This window comes from Sander vitreus, chromosome 12, assembly GCF_031162955.1.
Source record: "Sander vitreus isolate 19-12246 chromosome 12, sanVit1, whole genome shotgun sequence".
In the NCBI taxonomy this organism is placed as follows: Eukaryota; Metazoa; Chordata; class Actinopteri; order Perciformes; family Percidae; genus Sander; species Sander vitreus.
The window spans coordinates 2,383,710-2,410,063 of record NC_135866.1 but is presented as its reverse complement, the minus strand read 5'-3'; the positions used below and the strand labels follow the sequence as shown (position 1 = coordinate 2,410,063).

General features: G+C 42.2%; 1 protein-coding gene across 1 annotated transcript in view; it reads left to right on the top strand.

Annotated features, from left to right (window-relative positions):
- Nucleotides 1-26,354, top strand: part of LOC144527007 (contactin-associated protein-like 4) — a 293,082-nt gene that overhangs the window by 117,126 nt on the left and 149,602 nt on the right. Inside the window, exon 4 of the mRNA XM_078264821.1 lies at nt 12,425-12,535. Coding sequence (XP_078120947.1) covers nt 12,425-12,535 — 111 coding nt within the window. The remainder of the gene's footprint in view (nt 1-12,424; nt 12,536-26,354) is intronic.

Genomic DNA, 26,354 nt, shown 5'->3' with positions numbered 1-26,354 from the left:
GATAAATAGGCCCAACACCACAGTATGAGAAACATCCCCATAACATGACGTTTGCACCACCATGCTTGATACTTGACACCATACTGTGGCTTGAATGTAGTGCATGGGGGTCGTCGGACAAACAAACAACAGAACAATTTTGCTCTCATCAGTCCACAGACTGTTGCCCCATTTCTCCTTTGGCCAGTCAATGTGTCCTTTGGCACATTTCAACCTATTCAGTACATTTCTTTTTTTCAGCAGTGGGACTTTGCGGGGGCTTCTAGCTGATAGCTTTGCTTCACATAGCCTTCTTCTGATCCTAACAGTACTCACGGGTAACTTTAAGTCTTCTTTGATTTTCCTGGAGCTGATCATTGGTTGAGCCTTTGCCATTTTGGCTATTCTTCGATCCATTCGAATGGTAGTTGACCGTTTTTTCCCACGTCATTTGGATGCCATTTCAAGGCATTTGAAATCATTTTGGCTGAGCAGCCTATCATGTTTTCCCCTCTCCAACCAACTTTTTAATCAAAGTCCGCTGTTCCTCAGAGCATTGTCTGGAACGACCCATTTTGCTGAGTATTTCAGTGTGAAATGCACTATAAACAGCATGCACAACATTTGCTTCCTTCCTTCCTTAAATATGGGCCATAACTGACACCTGTTTCTTCACAGAATCAATCACCTCACTAACTGAACACAACACTGCTATTATTTTGAACATGCCCCTTTCAATTACAGATTCAATTACACAGAATGAGCAGCATGCATGTCATGACTGTTGGGTCTGTTGGTTTTCTATGACTCTACAACACTTACTAGTCAATTATTTGCCATGTAGAAATATCACTTCTACCAAAGAATTTGATTTATGAGGTTAGCGATGTTGGACTGCTATTATTTTGAACACAACAAATATATATATATATATATATATAGGCTATGTTCATTAAAAAATGAATAAACATGCATCCAGAAAAATGGGCACTTTCCTTTGAGGAAGAAAAAGGGCAGGTGCTCAAGCCCCTTTTGATGTCTATGTGTGCACGTACCTGAACATTATGCTGGAGTTTGTGTCGGCGGTTTAATGAAGAATTGGAGATAAGGAACAAATATTCCTGTTGTTGTTAGCAGTGTGAAGGGGAAAGTGCTGTGAGTCTCAGTTTCACAGCCAAAGGTGTCTGTTGAGAGAACGAGTGGCAGGATACCAGTTTTTCAAAGCATTGTGGGATGTTGGCAGTGGACTACATTGGACATACTTGTTTTTTTTACTTTACCATGTGATCCTTTGGATTTTTGTGTCTGTATCTGATAATCCATGAATAAAATCACACAACTAGGAAATAGAAAACACACAATACTAACTTCTTATCTTATATTTCCAGGTTGACAATAATGCATATTTACCCTGACACTTTTTGTGATCCTCTCTGCTTTCTATTCACTGAAATCTGACAGTTTTCATGTAAGATGGGAAATTTATGGCGTCAGGATTATGTCTGTCTTGCGAGTGCGATAAAACACGCTCACGAGCAAATATATCATTTCACACGCGCAGATATATGACAGCTATGGATACCAATCCAACAATCGGGAGTTGTACAGGCAGCTGACCATGCGCCACAGAAGGTCTACTGCACGCTCTCGCAGGTCAACTCCGCTCACAAAGTTGATTTCTGCTTGCCTGAATGAAACTGACTTTTGACATTTTGGGGGCTGAAACCAAGGAGGCACTGGCCCTCCTATGATTGGTCTCTTTCAAGGCAATTCCACCCAAATGGAGCTCAGTCAATGGCAGAAATAAATCGTTCACTTGTGGCCATTAAAACCTGAAGAATAAATAAAAATGTTGTGCATTGTCATGTTTCCTGTATTGAGTATCATTGCCAAACATAACACTATACTTTTTAAAAGCGAGGAATAATATCCTGTCTCCTTCGTATAGCCCCAGTTGGAGCTGTGCTGGACACTGGTCTCTGGGCATCGGGTCATCTGGCTCCATCACTACATTTATGGCACCCTGTTTTCCTGCGCAATGTTGTGCAGAACCCCACAGGCTAAAACAATGTTGCAGACTTTTTCTGCCGTGTATGGGTGATATCGCTGATGCAAGACAGAGCCATCTGCCCTTAATCAATCCGATGGAGTGCTCCACCGTGGCCCGTGCGCGTACGTGTGCACTGTTACCGGCGCATAGAGGTCCTCTATAAGAGCCAGATCTGCCATTGCTGATAAGTGATCAACTGATGACTTCTCCTTCTCCTGTTAAACTGATTATATGCTGCACCGCAAGTCCAAACTGACTCGAAAACTTGCGTACCAAGTTCAGACCAGACGTGAGATTTTATCGCAGCCTACGCTCACGTTCAAATTGATAAATCCTTTGCTTTGCGTAGGAATCGGCGTACGCCCGTCTTACGCTGTTTTAGGTCGTACGCACGTTTCATAAATGAGGGTAAGTAAGTAAGTAAGTAAGTACATTTCATTTATACAGCGCTTTTCACAGAGAAGGTCACAAAGTGCTTTACAATATGCATAGACAATAAAAACATGGTAAAAATAGTCAATAGAATAAAATACAAATACAACAGATACAATTATCAATAAATCAAAGAAATAGGCTACCCAAAAGCTAGCCTGAACGAGTGAGTCTTCACTTGTCCCTTGAAACAATCCACATCCTCAGCAAACCTAATGCTGGCTGGTAGAGCATTCCAGAGTCTGGGTGCCATAGCCTCAAAGGCTCTATCCCCACATGTCTTCAAACGAGTGTGTGGCATGGATAGCACTGAAGGCCAGTGAGAGCACTGAACTCTGGGTGTGTGGGGTTTATAGAGCTCTGAAGTGCAGCACCTTCTGTTCACTGCTGTTTGTCGAGCTGATGGATGGAGCTCATCGGTATTCAGGGTCTCCGGCTCCGTCCTGGACTCTGTGGGCAGAAGCTTTGTTATTCAGCAAAACAGTAAAGAAGGGGAGAATGCAGGTGAACGAGCTGTGCTCTCCCTCACTGTGTAATAGTAATAGTCTGCCATGTCAATATTCCACTATTATTCCGAATATGACATTATTCTGAATTTGATACAGGTCATGTAAACAGCTTATTCTGGTTGGAAATTACGAATAAGGCTTTTTTCTGAATATAGCATTTTCCGATTAAGACAAGTGGGATATTCCCGTATTTTTCGGGTTTTAGATGCTTTCTTTGGACATGTATACAGCGCATTCGGAATCTGCATTTCAATCTGGGTTTGTACTACAGTTTGCAAAAGTTTACAGCCGGTTTACAGCTCACGGTCAGCTCTGTGTGTTGCTTTGGAAATCAAACAGCCAACAGTGTAAGTGAATCCATTGGTAGAGATGCATGCTCAAGCTACTTAAACATTATCAAAGACTTGGGTATCAACAGGTTTTTGGATATGCGCACACATCGCTATGCAGACCTTTTCAAGAAGCTGTTTGAAGGAATGAAAGAGGGATGCTGTGTTTGCTGGGACGAACAAGTCCACCACCGCTGGTAAACTTTACAAAAAAATCCTGTTTTGCACGGCTGGGAATATTGGTGGACCATTCATTTTCATTAACCATGTAAACAGCTTAGTTGGAATATTGTCATTTTCGGAATGAGGGCAAAAACCGGAATATTATGTGCATGGAAATTAGGGCTATCGAGTAATGGGATAAGAAATACTTTTGTTTTATTGAAGAGCAATAATAAACAATAGTTTGGTTAAATTTTCGGAAAAAGATAAATTTTTGTTGCCTACATTGCTTACAATATCATCTCTCAAAAAACTAAACATATGAAGTGCATTTAAGTGCCATATTACATTGTAACATTTTTAAAGAAAACATTTTCTGAAATGACATCAACCTCACACTAAGGCCTACATCAAACATACATAAACATACATGAACATACATAAACATACATAAACATGACCTTAAGTTGTGCAACTTAACTTTCAGAACTACAAGTTCCATCCTGAGACTGATCTGTATATAGGCCTATATGTAAATATATGTATATGTAAATATTCATTATACTCAATCTATTTTAATTTATATATTAGATTGAGCTCTGTTACACTTATGCTAGTATATCGTTGATCAGCTGTTTCTCCGTGAAGAGAGAGAGTGGTGCGCAACAATCAGCTGTTTCTCCGACGGGATAGTCAACACGTCGGCTCTTGTCTTTGTTTTTGGTAGTCGTTGTGTTTGGTGTAGTTTCATCGTTCATACAACTCTGTGATTTACTTTAGTTGGGTCCGCTTCGTGGAATGGATGAGAAATGTTTTCTGTTGAGATGCTGAAGCACTGACGTCGTGCTATTATTGTGCTAAGCTAGTTTGGTTTTTCAGTAGACACACTGTCCAGAGTTCTCGTTTTAACTACGTTTGAACTGATTCCAAACTTTGGACACTTTCTGTGGTTTTCTCCAGCCTGTCTCTTCTCTTAGCCCCGCACTATCTACGCTCTGGCATGTGACTTAGCAGCGTCTGGTGTGCGACAATAATAATGATCCGTGTGGAAACACCGTCCGTCAGCGATACAACGTTGGTAACATTGATTTAACGAAGCTTCGAGGCAAATCATTTTGCATCGAGGATTTTTTGTAATCGAATTATTTGAGTTATTCGAGGAATCGTTTCAGCCCTAATGGAAATGTAGTCATTGTCGACTGAAGGCCTCAAACCTCCAGAGACTTTAAAAATATTATAAAAATAAATAGTTTGAGCCTGCTCAAAGTGCTGTCAAACTGACCATTTGTCTTATCAGTAAAATGATTACATTCCCAAAGTATGAATGGATGAATTGGCCAGAGGGTGAGTGATGGGTGTCTGCGACAATATTTGATTTAAATAAAAAGATATTTCCCATCAGTCAAATGTCATGTCTTAATGGTTTCCTGCCCTTGGTGATCGAGTTTTGTGTGACTTCTTTGTTGTTACATCTGAGGCTGAATCTCTTTCTGTTGGCCAGTATTACATCAGATAATGTTGTTATTCTACAATTCAGTAGAGATTGGACAGCAGAGTCACTCCATATTCCTTTATTCATTGAAATTCTTCTCAGAATGACATATTCCTTCCATAAATGTTGCTCCCTGGACTTGCTTGGAAGGGCTTTTGTCTTGAAGTAAAACGTATTGGGAAACACTTTACTTGAAGGTATCTACATAAGAGTGACATGACACTGTCATGAACACATGACACTGTCATGACACAGTCATGATACATGAACTCTAACCCTAACCCTAACCATAACTTCCATCCATCCATCCATCTTTGTCCGCTTATCCGGGGTCAGGTAGCGGGGGCAGCAGCTCCAGCAGGGGACCCCAAACTTCCCTTTCCCGAGCCACATTAACAAGCTCCGACTGGGGGATCCCGAGGCGTTCCCAGGCCAGATTGGGGATATAATCCCTCACCTAGTCCCGGGCCTCCTCCCAGCTGGACGTGCCTGGAACACCTCCCTAGGGAGGCGCCCAGGGGGCATCCTTACCAGATGCCCGAACCACCTCAATTGACTCCTTTCGACGCGAAGGAGCAGCAGCTCTACTCCGAGCTCCTCACGGATAACTGAGCTTCTCACCCTATCTCTAAGGGAGACGTCAGCTACCCGCCTGAGGAAACCCATTTCGGCCGCTTGTACCCTGGATCTCGTTCTTTTGGTCATGACCCAGCCTTCATGACCATAGGTGAGGGTAGGAACGAAAACTGACCGGTAGATCGAGAGCTTTGCCTTCTGGCCTTGTCATGACAAAAACCGAATGACACTTACTAAAAGAAGCGTTATGTCATAAACGTTTATGACTTGTTTATAATGTTCATGACACGTTCATGACAGTGTCATGTCACTCTTATGTAGATACCTAAAGTAAAGTGTAACCACGTATTGTCTAACATCGTCCGTTGTTGAGGAATTGTGGTTTCTTCTGCTGTTAACCTGGGTGCCTAAAATATAAATGTCAAAGGAAAACTTTTGTTCTAAGTTTACCCTCGATTAGACGTTGAGGCTGACAGAAAGAGAAAGGAGGTGTGTTTGTTCTGGAGTTTGTGCGGAGGATGAAGCTGTAGTGGTTTAACATGCAGGAAGGCTCTCTGTCCAACACAGCCAGGGTCAGTGTGGAGGATCAGCGGCTGCAGAGTCCAGCAGGTATTCAACATTTAGCTCCATTTTCCTCTGAGCCGCCTGTGTTTGTGCTCCACTGGTCACAATGTCAGGGATGTGAAATGCCAAAGCTCAGCTGAGGAGAAAGCAGCGCAGTGTTTTTAAATGGCTCGGCTCTCTTTACCTCAGCGAGGCTGTGCTCTCACCACACATTATCTCCTCAGGGATTACAGCACTCTCCCTTTCATTTCACCTCTTAAGACTACTGTAATTCACCTGCTCCTCACGCTGAGCCCCCACCCCTCAGAGTCTGTCAGGTCAGAGCCTGCAGGGATGAAGAGCATCAGAAAGAGCTTCAGAGGAAGTGAGAACTGCAGGCCTTCAGATGGCTGTGAAGTGGCCAGACCACATTTTACTCAAAAAAAGATAAATATAATTTGATTGTCGGTTCTAGCTCGGAGGATGTTTCTTCAATTGACCGGAGTTGAGAATGCCAACACAAAAAAATCGGAAGGTTAGGGACATCTGGATGAAAATCTTCGGGCGGAACCGGAAAAATCCCTTAAATGAAACTTTGTCGATATAGACTACTCGATTACTAACAATTAAAATAATAAAGATTGACTCTAAAGTGTAATATGACTGTACATCAGGACTCTGAATGATATAGGCTGCAACAAACTGTCCTCTATAGACTTCAGACTCTGGAAGTCTCATCAAAGAGAAACTAGTGCGGTGTCACTGAGGCCAAGCTGAGCGTATTCAAGCAGTATTCAATGTATTCAAGCAGCTGTACTGTAAAACTCTTCATATGCATAAATGCAACTTTTGATGTTAGATGTCTTAAAGCTGCATTATGTAACAAAAAAACAAAAAACTAGTGCCTACCATACACTAGAAGACTTTGAACAGACTAAAGTCTGACACCATCTCACATCTAACGTTAAAGACTGTCATAATATGTAAAGGATGGGGATCTTGCACAACACAACTATGTTTACATCCAGAAGCCCCGCTCCGAGGGCCCTGGTGGTGGGCTGGCTGTAATACACTGCAAAAAAAAAAAATCGTTAGCCTGACAAGCCAGACCCACATCAAGATCTTGGGTCTGGCAACTCACTATTGGCAGATATTCCCTCTGCACGCAATAGGATAGTGCTACAACCAACCAGAACAATGCTAGTTGATAGATTAAACTTTTGCCGTATCCGGTCGGCTACCGAACACATCTTCCTTTTTTAAGAATGACTTCAGTGTCGTTCTTTGTTATTTTCTCAAAGAAAAGCTGAACTCCAAGTCTTCCAGAAGGCCGCTGTCTGCCAGCAGCAGCAGCCATAAGCCCGCCCACCGACTCTATACACGATGTGATTGGCCTGACCAGAGTTTGGTTTTTCCAGCTCGCGAGCCAACGGAGCGTGCCTAGACCCCCCCCAGCTGCAAATTAAATTCGCTGCCGCTAGGGTGCGTCTACATTTCTAGGCTACCTCTGGCCTCTACAATGTATTTATTTGGGAATGTGTTCTTTGTCACTAAATAATATAATTATACCAACGTATCACAGTCCAGCTAGAACAAAATCTAATGCTGATGTGACAGCTGTATAATTTAACTTGTTAAAAAAGAGACAGGTTAAAAGGTGATCCTCCAAATGGAGTGTTATTGCTCTTTCAAAAAGTGAAATCATCAGACCGTGGTGGATATGGAGAGGCAGATGAAGCCCGTGTGCTGTTGAGATGAAGTACCCTAATGTTGACAGGGTAATCGAAGCTAAAGCCTTGTTGTCGGAGTTGTGGGCCGTGATCGGACCGCGGCGTGACTCAGAGTAATTGGCTCTCATCTCAGCGCTGGAGAACAACAGCCAGTAACAGAGAGGCTTCAGATGCAGGCAGCGTTAGTTTGGCTTTAGCTTACAGTTTGGAGCTCGAGAGGAGAGCTGTGAATATTTATTGAGATGATGATGTTCATGAATCTGTTTATATTGCTCTGTATTTCTACCGTGTGTCTTTTGCTGTTAAGTAAATGATTTCTCTGCAGCAACACATCCGCAGTGATCCAATTTAATAAAAAAACAAAAAACTTAATTTAAGTCAGTTAAAACAAGCCCAATTAACATTAATTATTGCATTAGAGTATAATAAATTACGTTTTTATTGCAGCCGATCATCCGTAAAGCATTAAAGTGTGAAATGTGGGGGTTTCTCCTGACAACAGTGATCGCTCTCATCAGGATCCAGCCTGTAATGAGCCAGTCAGGACGCCATTCATCTCCACAACACGTCATTCATCCACTTTATTACCCTGTTCATTCATCTGATATGGTGCTATTACAGCTGACAGCCCTGTTTCCACCTGGGGAACATGAAACCTGCTTCTCAATGGTTAGACTCCACTCTGACACTCACGGTCTCGTATCCACAGATTCAATAGGAATGACGATGAAGCCGTAGAAAAGATTTTGATCTAAAGGCATCTTTATCTTTGTGTATTACATTATCTTGTAAAATGACAGTGGGTAAAAGCAGAAAACCACGATGGTCAAGTTGAAAGCTGCGCTGTGGTTATTTATCACAGATCATTTTCACTGTTTTTAACAATTCTCTCATGCTAAGAGATGGAGAGTAATAATCTACATTCTGATAATGGGATGTCCTCAGCCTGTTTCTACTGTTGATCTGAACCACTCAGCTGTAGTTTTCACCCTGGAGATGATCTTTTCATCTACTTTTAGTAGTAGATAACTTTATTGTTCCCGTGGGGCAGTTCGTGACAGGACATCAGACATATGATGCAAACAAATAGTCCATACATCAGACACCGACAGACATAACATGGAGAACATACATCACACACTACAATACACTATACACCCTTGGGTATGACCAGGCCAGCTGGACATATAGCTTATTTTGACTGATTTAAGGCTTAGATGGCTTGTGGTACAAAAGAGAATTTGGATCTGTTCTTGGTCAGAAGGGGTGGGCAGAAACAACGCCCAGATGGCAGTACTTACTTTATGACTAATTTGACCCATACAAATGTTTTATCCTCATGCCAAGAGAGGAGACGTTCCTGTGTCATCCTGCTGTTGTGAACTACTGAGAGACTGCAGCGTAATGTCAAAGACCTGTTTTCACTTTAAACCTGCAGCTCAAGGTTAAATGCCCTGTAATGCCCTGCTGTGCCCTACTATGACATGAACTACTACGACTACCATTGTAGTCACTGTTCCATTATCTTTATTGTGACTATTTCTGCCACTGTTCATCACACCCCCAACCGGCATCGTCAGACACCGCCTACCAAGAGTCTGGGTCTGTCCGAGGTTTCTTCCCGAAAGGGAGTTTTTCCTCGCCACTGTCGCAATAGCTACCACTAATGCTTGCTCTTGGGGGAATTATTGTAATTGTTGGGGCTTTGTCTTACTCTGTCTGTAAAGTGTCTCGAGATAACTCTTGTTATGATTTGATACTATAAATAAAACTGAATTGAATTGAATTAAAACTCCACTCCTCTTCAGCTGGTAAATGGTCTTTATAGAGCTAAACAATGTGATGCTCTCACCGTTACGTCTGGTGTTTTGCTTCTCTGAACCTGTAAGTGTTCTGTCTCTCATCATAAGTGTTGTGTCCAACCTTCTCCGCTATTCTGAGCATCTTAGTTTTGTCTCTTTCTGTCTGGAAAGACGAATGGATGCTGCTGTGAAATGTGTGCGAGCGTAGAAATACAGTGGTCAGAGTTAGCTTGTTAGAAGGTCCGTAATTATGAATCCTTGTATTAAGTACAAAACACTTCAAAACAAATGGACTTGTTGGGAAGCTAACAACGGCGCTAATTAGGGTGACTGTAACGTGACTAATAATGAATGCTTTGATTTCTCTACTACAGCCATGTATCACGTTCCAACACAGTTAGGGCTCCTGCACACTGGCTGCGTGGCGTGAGCGTGGCGTGAGCGTGGCGTTTCTGTTGCGTGTCAGTTGCGTGGCGGATGCGTGGCGTTTTCTATGTCTTTACACACCAGAAACGTGTCGTTCTGTATTGACAGGTGCAATATTTGAAAATCAATAATTCTTTTTTTTAAGTTTTTTTTTATTACATTTATATCTGCATTTATATCAAAACCTAGAGACTTTCAAACATCAAAATGTCATTTATTAAATATATTCATGTCAAAATGACATACAAACATCTTTTTCGTATTCTATTTTGCCTGGAAACGCTTTCAACACGCTTGCGTGTCGCGTGAAAAATAGGCGTCGGTTCTATTTCTAGCATGCACGTGTTTTCGGCGCGGCTCGAGCCGCGCCTGAGACGTGCGTGTCACGCAGGCAGCGTGCAAGCTCTAACCTCTTAACATGGGAGCCGAAATAAAAACAGACACACCACGCAGGCAGTGTGCAGGAGCCCTTAGACTGTATACTGTATACTTTAATGTGATGCCATTTGACGCTGTGAGTCACAGATTTTTTGGGTTTGGTTATTTGCTTAGGCTTCATTAGGATGTTTGGTTCAGATAATTAGATTTCACACCTAACCAGGAGATTGAACTGCAATGAAAGACACTGGGTTTCATTCTATACTGCAGGCTTTTGTACAGTTTTCTCTACCAACCGACTACTTGAAGTAAAAAGACTTAAGCTGTTTTGGAAACCGTTCCCTATCATGGAAATAGTTCCCTCTATAGTGTGTTCGCCATGTTGTAGTGGTGTTCGAAATTCTCCGCGTTTAATTTCATTCACTACATAGTCCACTGTAAAATACCCACAACGCACAGCTAATTTTAGCGTACAGACAATGTACCCTACATTTTTCTCCCGTATCCCACAATGCAACGCGGTCCTGTTTTCTTGGAGGAGAAGAAGAAGCAGAAGCAACCGCGACAACTGAAAAGGAAAAATGGAGCGGGCTTTCGTTTCTAAACAGTGGAAATGTAACATACAACATCAATATACCCTTTTATTATTCTCCTGGGTGCTCAGTTTGTTTCAGGGACGTATTAGAAGTATTTTTGTTTGATGCTGGGCGAGCCCGCCTCCGTCACACAAATACTGGAGCATCTACTGACGCAACGATATTCTTAGTGAGTGTCTGAAATCTGGTTTGGCCGTTCCCTAAATTGTCAGCCCAGTGTCACGGCAGTTCGTGAAATGTTCACCTAATTTAATCTCTTGATTCGTGTACACGGACAAGTTTATCTCCTTTTTTTCGTGATGGTCAGCACGTTTTTTTAAACCATCTTTCGTGATTACAGCATGATTCATTAAGAGCGACTACGGAAAATCCGCATAGGGAGGTCGGTCAGGGTGGTGCATGGGTCAAACAACACAGGACTTTCACCCAGGTGACCGGGGATCGTGTCCCGCGTGTCATGGAAACGTAAGCCCACCCACGACCTTTTCCTTAACTTAAGGGGCCGTGTTCAATTCACGGAATTCTGTGAGATCAGGTTGTAAAAAACATGCTGACCATCACGAAAAAAAGGAGATAAACATGTCCGTGTACACGAATCAATAGATTAAATTACGTGAACATTCCACGAACTGCCATGAGACTGGGTTGAAATTGTTCACTATTTAATAAACACTACATAGGGAATAGTGATTGAGTTAATGAGGGAACGGTTTCCAACACAGCTTTAGTACAAGGCTTTCCCAAAACACTCTTGGTGATGCTCTTTACCTGAATATTCCTTGTCACAGTATCATGTAATTCAGAGTTTGCTTCTATCAAGAACTGAGCAGGACGCAATGTAAGATGTTAACTATGTCATGAAAAATAAGTCACAAGATCCACAGTTAACATACAACATACAACTGCATATGTAAAAAAAAGCTGAGTGAGGTCTGATAAATTGCCTTAAGTGACAACCAGTTGGTGCTGATGACTATGATGATGTTTGAAAATGCAATAAATGTGTGTGGAGTTAGAAAGAAGTAAGCTTATTAAATCTCTATAGCTCCATCCTGATCTCACCTTGAAGTTAGCAGCTGGAAGAATGTGTGGAATAAAAAAGACTGGTTCTGCTGCATTTTTTTTATTTCCATCATGAGTCTGAAAATATTATAGATGTGCATTGCTAAATGTGTGGAGTAACGAAACTATAAGAAAAGCTTGAGTTTCTCCAACAGCAACAATGGAGGTACCAGTAACAAAGAGGTCAAAGGTTAAAGCCACTGCAGATTGACAACAAATGTGACAAATTGTCCTGACCCTAACAATGGGCATACATACAGACAGACAGCGGAAATTCTTCACTCCTTCCAGAAATTATTTCTAAACAGCATATCCAATTCTAAGTGTGCTTTTTTTCTGTTTTGTGATTGGTTGACAGAGGTGTGTGACAGCGCGCTGGTGTCCAACCTGCCGCCATCGTCCTTCAGGAGCTCGTCCCAGCTGTCCAGCAGTCACGCACCGGGCTTCGCCAAACTCAACAGGAGAGACGGTGAGGAAGAGTTTCTGCAACTGACCCCAACAGTATACACAAGTATCTCATTGGGCTGGAGTCATATTATTATTAAAGTGCCCATATTATGAAAAAAATCACCTTTTCTGGGATTTGGGGAGTTATTTTGTGTCTCTGGTGCTTCCACACGCATACAAACTTGGAAAAAAAAACATCCATGCTGTTCTGAGTGAGATACGGTTTCTGAATGTGTCCTGCCTTCAGTTTCTGGGTGAGCTGGTCAAAATCGGCAGGGCTTTCTACGTCACTAGCCGAGACGAGGTGGTTAACCGTAGCATGCTAGCTCGTTCTGAATGGCAAAATACTGCTACAACACACACTAGTTCACCATAATCTACAAAAGAACTACTTCCATGTCCCTGTTCTGCAGGTATTCCACGTAAAGTTGGAAGTGTGCCCTCATTTCCTCAATCCTGCCTTGTACTACTGAAGTTGTAGAAACAAACAGCTAGCTAGATGATGTGATCCTTACCTAGCTACTGAGCATGTGTGACTGCCAACAAAGATGTTACAGCAGTGAGAGGTCTCACTCTGTAGCTACCTGTAGAGACCTGAACACAGGGTGAAAAGAGGAGCTGCAGCAATGGGCAGTACAACAAAAATATGGTGTTTTTGGATAATGAAACCATGTAAACCTGTTCTGGTACAACCTCAAAATACAATTATGAACCTGAAAATGAGCATAACATGGCCACTTTAATATTGTTATTGTTGCCAGGGTATTAGGGAATAATGTTTATACTGCCTTTGTTGTTTTTATAAGAGGGGATGTGAGCTTCTCCTTTAGTCTAGTGAAATGGGAGGTTTACCTGAGTCAAACAGAGGCAATAGAGAGGAAGCAACGGTGCTGTTAACAAGCGTCTCTGCTGCAGTTGTGCTCAGTGGAGAAGAGACTTTGTTTAAACTCAGGAGACAAAACCCAACAAACAGGAATATTTTCACTGGGTTCACAGAGACAGAGGTTTAAAATGACATCTGACAGACTAAAAGAAAGAACAAGCAATAGCTGCCTCGTCCCATGTTTATTCTCCATAGATGCTGTTTGTGTTGAAGGTTTATGCCAGAAGGATACACATGAATGTTTTTTTGCGCCCCAACATAGAACCCAGCAGGGAGTCCTGTGCTGGATGCGGATGTGAGGCTTTGATAAAATGAAGATGGAGCTTTCTGCAGGGAACGGGCTTCACATTAAAGCCCAGAAATCAGCTGGGAGGGCGAGATGGGTTTAATCTGGATCTGAATGATTTTCTACCACCTGGGAAACTAAAAGAAGCAGCGCCTGCAGAACACTGCTCAGGCCTCAGTTTGTTTAATCGAGACTCTGTCGCAAAATACTGCCACGCTGCTCTTCGTTTGCTTACCTGACTTTGATTTTTGGTATCGGTGGATTGAGAAAGCTCTCCACTTTGGTACTGGCATGCATCTGAAGCACCTGTAACAGTATCCAGCAGCTTAGCTTTTACTTCAACCTGCAACTGAAGATTTGATTTACCTCCAGAACTGCCAAAACATTACAAGTAGGAGGATGTGAAGGTTGCACAGATTGTTCACACTAACTGTTCAGATGCACCAATCAGGGCCAGAGGGGGGTGTCTAACTGTTCAGATTCACCAATCTGGGCCAGAGGGGGGTGTCTAACTGTGTGTCAATCACTGCTCATGCACACACATTCATTCTCCCTTGTGGGGGGAGGGGCCTAGGAGACCGTTTGGGGCTTTAGCGGAAAGGGGGAAGGGACTGAGAAGTTGTCGATGTTCAAATTTTTTGGCTAAGTCCTGGATCGGACAACAGATTGGTGATAAACAGTATGACCAGGGTGCGATTTTCCAGGTGGGATGTGCAGGATTTCCCCCTTTCTGGTCTACATATCACTGCCTCTGCTCAATTATTTTTATCCCCGGTGGGAACAAAATGTATCCCCCCCCCCTCAAAGTGATCATCTACTTCACCAATAGCCTAGACCATATATTAGTCGTATACCTAAACTAGAAGTAGCCTATTTTAAGTATAGCGCTGTAACATGAACAGTAAAGTGCGATAGAAGGATAAAATCATAGCGGCAGTTGTTTAGCCGCCAACAGGTGACTGTGAGCCGGCTCCAGACACCGCCAGATGACGGTGCTTTCAGGGACCGTGGTGGTGGAGTTTAGCCAGAAAAAGTGAGCGTCATGCGGCGATGACAGCTAAGTTTAGGCACCAAAACGAGTTAACTAGTCTGGATTAAAACACTCCCGAAGAGCGAAGAGCATTTCCTGGGTCAAAGTATTTAGTTTTTGCCACATAGTGAACTCCACTTTCCGGCTTTAAAGCGCTGTGTTGACACCACGTTGTGCTATTTCATTATGGGATTATTTCCCATTGAATATCGAAGTTGATAAACACGTGTTTTGGCATGCCAGGTTCGAGTGGCTCTATCTGTGTTATTGGATGGGGGATTTCATTCTTGCATGTTTTGTTTTGTTGTGCATGATCAGCCCCCCATGTTATGACAGTAATATTCATGCATCTCTTAATCTAGCTCTAGCATTTAGCGGGTGGATAAGGAAAGCTGTGTGTGTTACATTTCCTCCTCAGCAACATTCACGGTGCAAGATCCCAGAAAGTGATTCCATCTGTTTGCCGAAGAAATCAATGGACGTCTCCGTCTCATTTCCATCTCCTGCTGCTGCTAACGCTATGCCTCCTCCAGTTGTTCTCTGAAGAGCAGCTTTGCTCTCAATTCATTTAGCCACTAAGTGCACAGAGATTATCAGAGTCTGACCATTCAGCATTGTTGATTGAAATGGAAATGGCCTTTCTATCCATTTTATTTCTATGGTTCTTACAATTCATCCTCTGGAGACCAGGAATGTTTCTACAAAATGGGATTGTGATCCATCCAATCATTGTTTCCATGGCCATGAGGAGAGCAGAACTATTTTTTTTACTTGTCTGACTGACTTTAAAGTGATGGGAACACCTTGTTTTATCATTGCAACTCTGCCGAAGGGAAACAATGACTTCATGTAACCTATTTTTAAACAGACACTTTATAAAAGCCAGCAGCAGTTTCCCTCTGCAGTGAGACCAGAGGACCTGGCATTGTGTTCCAGACTGTGACCTGATGTAGCTGATCACAGTGAGGACAGCTGGCTCGGAGTCTGACACCACAAGTGGATAAAAAGCCCTGATAGTCTATTGATTGGAGATGAATGGCCTTTTACCAGGGACCTTAAGGATGAATGAGCGAATTCCCCTTCTCACTTTTTATCTTTTTTATTTCTCTCTTGCTTTCCGTCCTCTTCTTTTTTCAATTGACTTTCCTTTCCTTTCCTCATCCCTCTCTGTCTCTCCTATTCCTTTTCTCCTCCTCCTCTCTTCCTTAATCTGAATTGTCCCTGTCCCTCTTCTGTACAGTCTGTGTTCTGCTGTAGTCATTAGTTTCACTAAAAAAGTTCTCAGTGACGCCACTGCAATTATGCTGTAACGGACTCGAAAATGATTATCGTACAGCAATCAATCACTGAAGGTGGAATTAAACTTTAATGGGAGCCTGTGAATTGGGACTTTAACAACGGCTAACTAGTAGTACTGACTTCCATATTTAATTGTCCTCCGTGGTTTCTGAAAAATTCCACTGTAAACTCCATTGCAGTAAAGACCTTTATACACCAAGTCAGTACATTTTGTCCGAAATTGTTGCACGTTTAAGATTAGATTAGATTTGATAGACTTTATTGATCCCAAATTGGGAAATGTCAGTGCTACAGCAGAAAGATATCAGACACACAGCACACATACAGAATTTACACGAAATAATAAACAGGATAGAATACAAAAACAGCTATTCAAAAAATAAAGATAAAAAATTACAAAGGAAAGAAAGAACAAACGTATATACAAGTTAGTAATACAAATATACCACTACGTAAATAGTATTTATAAAGATGTACAAAAGCAAGTAAAACCTATGTTTGTGCAATTTGCACTTAGTGCAGTATTGTGATGTATATGAGTCTTATCTCACACTCAGTGATGAAGTGTTAAAACGTTGTATTGCCTGTGCTAGGAATGATTTCTTGTAGCGGTAAGGGAGACACCGAAGCTGTCCGAGCCTCTTAGAGAAGGTGCTCCTCTGTTGGACCAGTGTGTGTGTGTGTGTGTGTGTGTGTGTGTGATAGATAACAGTTTGTTCAGTGACCTCCTTTCCACCACAGCTTCAAATGTCTCCTGTTTGCAGCCAATAACGGAGCCAGCCTTCCTGATCAGTTTGTTCAGTAATAATTAAAGAATAAGAATAAATATGACTTTACGCTCCCAGCACAAAGCGCCACAAACGACAAACCAAGTAAAGAATTGTGGCAGTTGATTGCAGAACAGCTTGGAATCGGGAATGGTGTGATCGCAAAACGAAGGACGTACGAAAGATTAGACTGTAGTAATTGTGCTTTAGGCAGCCAAACGATAGCTTGTTGCTAATGTCATTCATTCGTTAGCTGTTGTTGGGACTAGTGCTGTCCAAGTGATGTAGTCAGACTACCACAAAACCATCCTCAGTGCTTGACAACTGTCTCGTTTTGCGAATTTTCTCAACGAACAGAATAATACAACACATCGGACTCAGTAGATATCCTTGAGCTCGCGATTGCATCACACCGTCATCATCAGCAGATGTGTCAAATTGTCACAGATTTGTAGATAAAGACTTCTTGTAGTGGAATTCTGACCACAAAAGAATGCCACTGGAGGGAATTTGAAACCATTTCCAACGCTTGCTGGTGCAAATAATGAGGTCTGCCATCGTCTTAAGGTTAATCCTTTATTTTATAAATGCATTTCAAAAACACCTACAAAATGACTGACTGTGAAAGATTAACAACGAGCAGACGAGATCTAAAAACATCACTCGCACACAGCTGAGGTTGAAAAACTGTGTCGCTTCCCAGATCCTAATTCCCCCTTCCTCTTCTCACCTGTGATTCCCTTTCTAACCTCTTAGCACACATACACACAGGTACGCATGTGACGTAGCGAACAAACCATTCACACAAACCTACCACACACAATACACATAATACACGCACGCAGCACATGTCTAAATTGGCTACAACACTTCTTTTCCATGCTGGTTAAAGGGGAAATTGAAAGGTAGTTCTGGACCTTGGGAACAGTGTCACCATGACAATTATCACCTGACTCTGCAGCTCCCCTCAGCTTCTGTGGACTTCTCGAAATGAGCATTGCCACATACAGTTTTCTGTGACAATCATGGAATCCACTTTTTGGACTTTTGTTTTGTATCAGTTCTAGCTGATAAATATATGAAATATCTAAGACATATCAAGAACAGTTACCTTGAAACGTGTTTAATAATTTGGTAACATTTTACTTGAAGGTGTCTACATAAGAGTGACATGTGACTGTCATGAACACATGACACATGAACCCTAACCATAACAATGTTTATGACACGTTCATGACAGTGTCATGTTACTCAACTTAAGTGTAGCCAATAATTTATAATGCAGATTGTGCATTAAAGATCTTAAATGAGAAAAACTAAGGTTTAATCATCCTAAAATAAGATATTTTGACTTTCTTGTGCCCTTTTGCAGTATGGCAATTAAAAACTTGTAGATCTCTCCTGCTTCGGCGGCAGAAAAGCTGCAGTGTTTCCCAGCCTGCTGCTGCTGTCAGTGCTGCATTGAGCCCATTAGCTTCCTGTTGGACTCTCTGTCAGACTGACATGTTATCAGGCTGCTGAAATTACCCTCCACACTTTGTATTCTCATGCAAATGACCAGCGCTATTCTGGACCTGGCACTTATATTAGCCTGTCTGTTACATGCCTATCCAGCTTCCTTTGCATTCCTTTAAAGTGCCTGTCTGTCTGTCTGTCTGTCTGTCTTCTTCCTGTCTGCCTCTTCATTTCCTTTCAGCCTCATCTCTTTCTAACCCTGTCTGTCTCTCTGTAGCTGTCTGATGGAATATCAGTACATCCTTAGTCTGGATCAACGGAAGTACATTTCAGGGATAATCGCACCGGATGTCCCTCACCTTCCGCTCTATGTGTTGTCGTTCTCAAACTCCGTTCTCTTTTGGGAAACAACAGCAACCTCTGAGCTAGCAAGCACACTGAAAATGTCAACTTTTGAAGAAGATTTGGATGGTGCAACAAGGCAGGCCTGCTTGGTTCTTTCGGGGAACGATTGTAAAGATTTACAAAGAATATGTTTAGGGCATTTCCTCTCTAACTGGGACATTTTGGGACTGATTGGTGGGATTGCTGTGGACGAAGTACACACAGAGATACACTGGTAAGAGCCAATGAGGTTTAACCATGTAGCAGCTAATTTAAATAGCTGAATACTTAATACTTTACTGTATTGTGTCAACAGTTAACTTCATTTAATATTGTATGTGGCGTTTTCTTTTGCAAGGTGCAAATGTTCCACCAAAACAAGTTCCTTCCTGAAACTATTTAGCAGAGTCACCGTTGCTGTATCTGGAGCTTAGCGTCGCCCAAGAACATTGTGATTGGTTTAAAGAAATGCAAACAACCAAGAACGTTTCTTTCTCCTATCCCAGAATGTATGTGTTGGGGAGCCAGACCTTACTCCACAGCGCTGTGGAGATAGGGCTGGCAATCCGAGACTAGTTCTTAATGATGAAACAGTCATGTGTTCCCATTTCATCCATCCATCTGCTCCAGGTGGCCAGAAGCAGCCAGGCTGTCAGGGGCGTGCTGTACTTGGCTACTTACTGTATGTCACAATTAATCTGAGAAAAAGACGACATTCACACTCAGCCAGCTAATTCCGAGAACATATTTTCCTCTGTGTTCTGTCCCTCCGTCCTCACTGAGCCTCATTTTTCACACTCTGATATGGACATGCTCTCCAGAATGGATGGAAATTGAACAGGCATTTCTGTGTCGTGTTCTTCTTAGTATAGAATTTGTTGACATGTTATTATTTAGACCTGTGCTTCTTCTGCTTTGACTCGTCAAAATGTCTGCCATATATTTACCGACGGGACCTGACCGGACCCGACAGGACCTGACAGGACATGACGGGTTCGGTCTTAATTTCTATCATTTTACACTTGGCTTGGGCTTGCACTCCAGGTTGCGTTGTAAATGAGCGGTCAGGTGATGCGTTTCGATTAGCGCGAAAATGGATGCTGAGGAGGTGAAACGAAGGCTGGCCTCTGGAGGACTTATTTTATTTCTTTGTTCCAACTTCCAAGTGGCCTATAGCCTATGTTACTCATGAATACATGAGGTTAAAAATGTATAAATGACTCATTCTTGACAAAAGCCGAAAGAGCTGTGTGCATGCGCACATTTGAATAATCTCGGGCTGTAAACGAGGTTCGGCTTTTAAAAAGCTGTCAATCAAAATGTACTTGTCGGGCTTGTGCCGAATTCTGTCGGGCTCGGGCCTTGTCGGGCCGAACTTTTAAGGCCCGATTACAGCTCTACACCTGACGTCTAAGCAGCCACAGCATTTGCAAACATCTGCGTGGGTGTGTAGAAACTTTAAGATCTAATGGCTTTAGTGTAGACGTAGTCTCATCATTCTCTCTCTGGTATCATTGCTGTCATGGCTGTTACAGCTTAATGTGCCGTATCTGAGGGATGCTGGTGAAGTGAAGGGATGACACACCATACTGTTGTGTTTTTGTTTGTTTAAAATCAATTTCTGTTCAGTGTGTTTTTTTTTAGCTTCTAATGGTATGCTTTTGATTCATCAACATTGTTTGAATTGATAGACAGATAGGATAAAAAATGTATTGTCCACTGAATTTACATACACTGGAAATTCATCTTTGGCACTCTGGCAACATAAAATACTTAAAACACAGCACACAGACCTTATAAGTTAAGTTGTGTAGTTACAGATAGATATAGATATAAAATAAATAATTAGAAAAAAAGAAACATGAATGAATAAATACTAATACAATTCTCAGTCTTGATCATTCTCATCATCATCGTCACCCTGACTGGGTGGTGCATGAGTGAGTAGGGAGAGGAGTTATTTGAGTTTGCCTTGATTCAGAATGGACACAGCAGCAGGGACAAATGACCTCTTGTACCCATTTTTCCTGGCCATTGGAACCATCAGTCTCTTGCCAGATTTCAGTAGCTGAAAAGATGGATGGAGGGGGTGGGTGGGGTCATTGAAGACCTGGATAGCCTTTTGTGTTATGGAACGGCTGTATAAGGTGTGGAGTTATAACTGCTTTTCTCCTGTGATTTTCCTAGCTTGGATTACCACCTGAGCCAGCTTGTTCCTATGTTTCACTGAGAGGTTCCCATACCAGGAGGTGATGTTGAACGTGAGAACACTCTCAGGGAGTGACCTGTACACCATGGTCAGGGTGTGCTTGCTGGTGTTAAAGCTTCGCAATTTCCCAAGAAGGGCGAGGCGCTGTCTTGCCTTTTTATAGATGTAGTCTGCATTAAGTTGGAATTTGAGGTCTTCATCTATAATTGTCCCAAGATATTTAAAGTTACTGACCTGTTCCACATCCTTCCCCTTCATGTTGATGGGCATGAAGTTAATTTCTCTGTTGCCTGCTCCCCTCTTTCCTTCAAAGCACAGTTCCTTGGTCTTACTGACATTCAGGTCAAGGTAACTGCTGTCAAACCAGGTGACAAGATGGTTGATGTGATGAAAGTAGGAAGGGCTGTTGGCATGCTGTAGGCAGGCAACAAGGGCCATGTCATCTGCATATTTGATTAAATGTATAGATTCATCGTTGTTGTAGTTGACCTCGTTGGTATATATGGAGAACAGAAGGGGGGACAGGACACACCCTTGTGGGACACCGGTGTTTAGGACAAGACAGTCAGAGATGGTATTGTTCATACTGACGCGCTGGGGCCTTTCCCTCAGGAACTCCCTAATCCATAGGATGAGACTATGGCTGACATTCAGGGAATTTAGGCGTCCCAGGAGAAGATGTGGCTGAACAGTATTAAATGCAGAGGAGAAGTCCATAAAAGGTATGTTTTGGCCTTGTCTAAATGCCTTGTCTTCACCATACCCACACATCATCACATACCCTTCACCATACCTAGAGATTGGCATGGTTTTATTTCAGTTAACCTAATAGCTGGTTTGATTTGCATTGAGAGATGATTTTATGGAAAGTACCCCATGTCAATCTCTAGGTATGGTGAAGGGTATGTGATGATGTGGGGCTATTTTAATTCCAAAGGCCAAGGGAACTTTATCAGGATGCATAGTATCCTGGATCCATGAAATAACTGGCCTTTCAAAATAAAAGTCTGTCTGCCTCTATGGGAATTTAACACAGGGGTGTACTTACTTATGCCCCCTGTATTTTAAGGAATAATTTATTTACGATACATTATTCATTCACAAAGATAATTGGTGTCCTTAAAGATTGGATTTTTCCTAATCTTTTTAATTAAGGCATTAAGATCAATTTCCAAAAGATGATTTTTTTATTCCTCATTTTAGTCAACTTTATCATGGGTGTCTTAATTTGTTCACATGACTGTAGCTTTCGTCACTATTCAGTCCCTCCAGGATTTCGCTGCCTTTTTTTGAGCTTGTAGTAACCAAAAAGGCTCAGGATGCTGCAGATGTTGGTATAATATGAACATGGCTGGTGGATTTAAGACACAAAATAATTTATTGAATGAATCAAATCTGAACACATGTGTCAGTGGCTTGTTGATCTTTAATTTCCTATCCTGGCCTGGGACACACATTCATACGGTTTGATAAAGTACTTATTGGACTTTAACTTATCATTGCACTTACAATAACGACCATAGCTGTCCTCAATTTAGGTCATCGTGTCGTCTCATCTCTGTTTTTTCCTGCATCCACCGTGTGTGATTGTATGTGTTAGTGTGTGTGTCTGTGTGTGTCTGTGTGTGTGTGTTAGTGTGTGTGCGTGCGTCAGTCGCGGGGGGAACTGAGCAGCCCCGTCCGCTGCAAAGAGCCAACAGGATTGAAACAGCAGCCGCTTTCAGCAACTTTAGAGAGAAAAAACGTCACCGCGTACATTGATGTTAAAATGTATACAGGTTGGCACGACGCTCTGAAATGTTCTGCACGGTCTTTCGCTGTACGTTTTGTTGGTAAATGTGAGATGTCCGAGTCAGTCACACACATAGGCGCCGATTTATGTTTTCCTCCGTGGGTGCTCACGGTTGCACGCCGTTTTGGTTGAATTTGTGTGAATTGGCGCGATCGCGACATGACTGACTATTCCCTGATCCTCTTTCTGGCCATCTTAGCACTGATGTCACACTCCTGACCTCCATTATTCTTTACTTCTATCAATGGTTGGTTGGGTCGTGTCTCGACAGACACTGGGAAAGAGAAACCATGGCGATCTCTTTGATTTAAAGTGACAGCCATGACAGAAAGCGTTCAGACCATCAGTTCACCTCAATTACAATAGTTTGACTTATACGAACAGGGTGGACACAGTAAATCTTTGTAACGGCTCTCTGTCTCTGAGCTGTTTCCCTCTGACTTTAGTCTGCGTGAGTAAAGGTCAGAGTGTCTGCTCTTTTCTGTTCTCCTGTCACTGCGCACTTCTGTTAGTCAAGTGCTCATTAGCTTTGCCGTTTAGCTCTTTAAAGATCAGGCTCCAACAGTCGCCAGACCGACACCGTTTCTTTTTCCCAGCTGAGCTTTTCTCCTCTGCCTGCCGCCACACATTGTGTGGCTGCATTTCTGACTTTCAACAGAAACTGTTGCCCTTTTGAGCTTACATGACACTCAGGGTGAGAATATATGCCGTAATATAACCATATGAAAAACTATTAGGTCAACCCGGCCCGTCATTCTGGACTGAGGTAGTCTGACTTGTCTCTCAGCCAAATCACAGGGGGAATTTAATGCGACTTGATCCCCTAATCTGAAATCTGTCCCAAAGTGACCATCTGGAAGACAGAGTGTGTAAAATAGGCTTTATGTCGTTGAGGATTCGGCTACAAATATAGATAGTGGATATAGGGTTAGAAGAGAAGAGAACTGCATTGTCTCTCTTAAAGGGACTGTACTCAACAATCAGAACATTAATATAGCAAACACACATGTGCCATGTAAAGATATAGTGGGAGTATGGCGTCCTGAGCAGAGGATGAAGTCACACTCCCTCTGTGTGTGTTGTATATGAACTTCTCTCTTCTTTGTTTTGATAGCTGGTCCGGCTGCAAGTGCATGTGTACGGCGTCAGGATTATGTAATGTATAAAACATGCTCACGAGCAAATTATATCATTTCACAGGCACAGATATTACTCTTTTCGCACCAATCCAACAATTGAGAGTTGTACAGGCAGCTGCAAGCGGGAAACAAAACATAGGGAGAGGGGAAAAAATGGCACTTGTGCGTATAAAACTAAGCAGCACAGAGTACAGAGCAGCCACCGCGCGCCCCGAGTGTCTGCTTTGCACGCCTTCGCAGGTCAACTCTGCTCGCAAAGTTGATATCCGCTCGGCCGGAAACCGAGGACGCACTGGCCCTCCTAACCCTAACCCTTACCATACCACATGGAGCTCATTAGTTGACCTTGATTGACAGCTATCGTTACAGGAAGCTCGGAGTTGTTGTCCCGGCTGAAGAACTGAAGTGTCTCTCATCCGTTCTGTTGTTGGGACATGTGTGTGTGTGTGTGTGTGTGTGTGTGTGTGTGTGTGTGTGTGTGTGTGTGTGTGTGTGTGTGTGTGTGCGTGTATGTGCTTAGGAAAATACTTTGTTACTTCGTTTTGGCCTCACCCTCACATGCACACACACACACACACACACACACACACACACACACACACACACACACGGTTGTTTCACTATCTTTGTGGGGACCCGTCATTGACATAATGCATTCCCTAGCCCCTTACCCTAACCTTAACCATCACCACTAAATGCCTAACCTTAACCCTTACCCTCACCCTAACCAGAACCTCATTCTAACCCTAATCCTAAAACCAAGTCTTAACCCTCAAACAGCCCTTTAACCTTGTGGGGTCCAGCATTTTGGGCCCCACAAGGCTGTGCAGACCCCACAAGAATACTGTATTCCCCGGTTTTTGGACCCCACGATTATAGTAAAACAAGCACACACACACACACACACACACACACACACACACACACACACACATATAATAATGAAATAATAGAAATAGTACACATTGCTTCAATAATCCAACTCTAATCGATCATACTTTTATTTTCTGTAGGAAGACATCTCAAGCTGCACAACCAATCAATACATTATAACACAGCCCTTTCATTGATGAGATTTAATATGTGGGAGGATACACACTGTAAAACAAGGCTAATGTAAAACGAATCAATGCTTGGCACCACATTTTTGTTTATGGGAAATGATAAACAAAAAAAGAGTTTTCCAAAAGATATTCCCTCATGGGATGGGAGCACGGTGTAACAAGTCGCTCCCAGAGGTGTTGAGTTGGGTTGAGATCAGGTGTCACTTTCATACTCATCAAATCATTTAGTTTCCTGTATGCATGTGCTATGTTGTCAATTCATTTATTTATTCAGCTGTTTCCCTGTATTTGTCACCCGTCGATATATTTACAGCATACAATATCTTCATTGGCTGTGATTATGCTGGACTCTAATAAAATGGTCTCAAAGCATTATAGTTTGGAGACATGCAGTCATTGTATGTCAGAATATTGGAAAACTCTATTTCAGTTGAATCTATTGGAAAGTTGAAGTATGGTTTAAGGCACACGCTACAGAATAAGCAATGTTTAAAATGATTTCATAACATTGTGAGACCACTTTCTCCGAAATATAATGTGTTTTTTTTAGGGCTGTCAATCGATTAAAAAATGTAATCTAATTAATGACATACTCTGTGATTAATTAATCGAAATTAATCGCATACATAATTAACGGTGCCTGAACCGATACTTTTTAAGAAAGTAAAAAAAAGAAAAGAAAAAAAAAGGGTACTAAACAACAGTTGGTGACATTAAAGAACGGCTTGTTTATTGCTAAGGCCATATGGTCAAAATGAAATGATTTAATAATAATGTATAACAATAACAATAACTTATTTCACTAGTAAATTGCTGTTGAACGACAAAAACAACAACCAGATAGGAAAAGGACATTTACAATAACTTCAAATGCACCACGGGGCTGTAGTTTACCAGTTTCATTGAATGCACCGTCTGTGTTGTTTCTCCACGGCAGCTGCAGATTGTTACATCCCGGTGTTGAATCCTCTCCAGTAAAACACAGTCACACTTCACACCGTTTAGCGTTAGCTGTCAGCATTTTAACCCTGTTTAATCCAGCTACTAGCTAGCGGTAGGCTAACGTTAGCTGCTGTCGAGTATAGTGTTAACTAGCTAGCGGTAGGCTAACGTTAGCTGCTGTCGAGTATAGTGTTAACTAGCTAGCGGTAGGCTAACGTTAGCTGCTGTCGAGTATAGTGTTAACTAGCTAGCGGTAGGCTAACGTTAGCTGCTGTTGAGTATAGTGTTAACTAGCTAGCGGTAGGCTAACGTTAGCTGCTGTTGAGTATAGTGTTAACTAGCGTCACGTGCAGCGGTGTTTGTGTTTCAGAGCATCAGAGAGAAGAGCAGACATATCAGTGGCACCAGATTTTGGTAGCCAGGGTTGGCAGGAAGAAGATTTTCTCGTCTCCCTCCTTCATTTTACAGTCCAATGGTGGCTAGAACGGCTCCGGGTCAAACGTCAATATGGAATGGCTTAATATGCATTTTTTTTTTAATGCGTTATTTTTTCTCAGATTAATTAATCGAAATTAACGCGTTATTTTGACA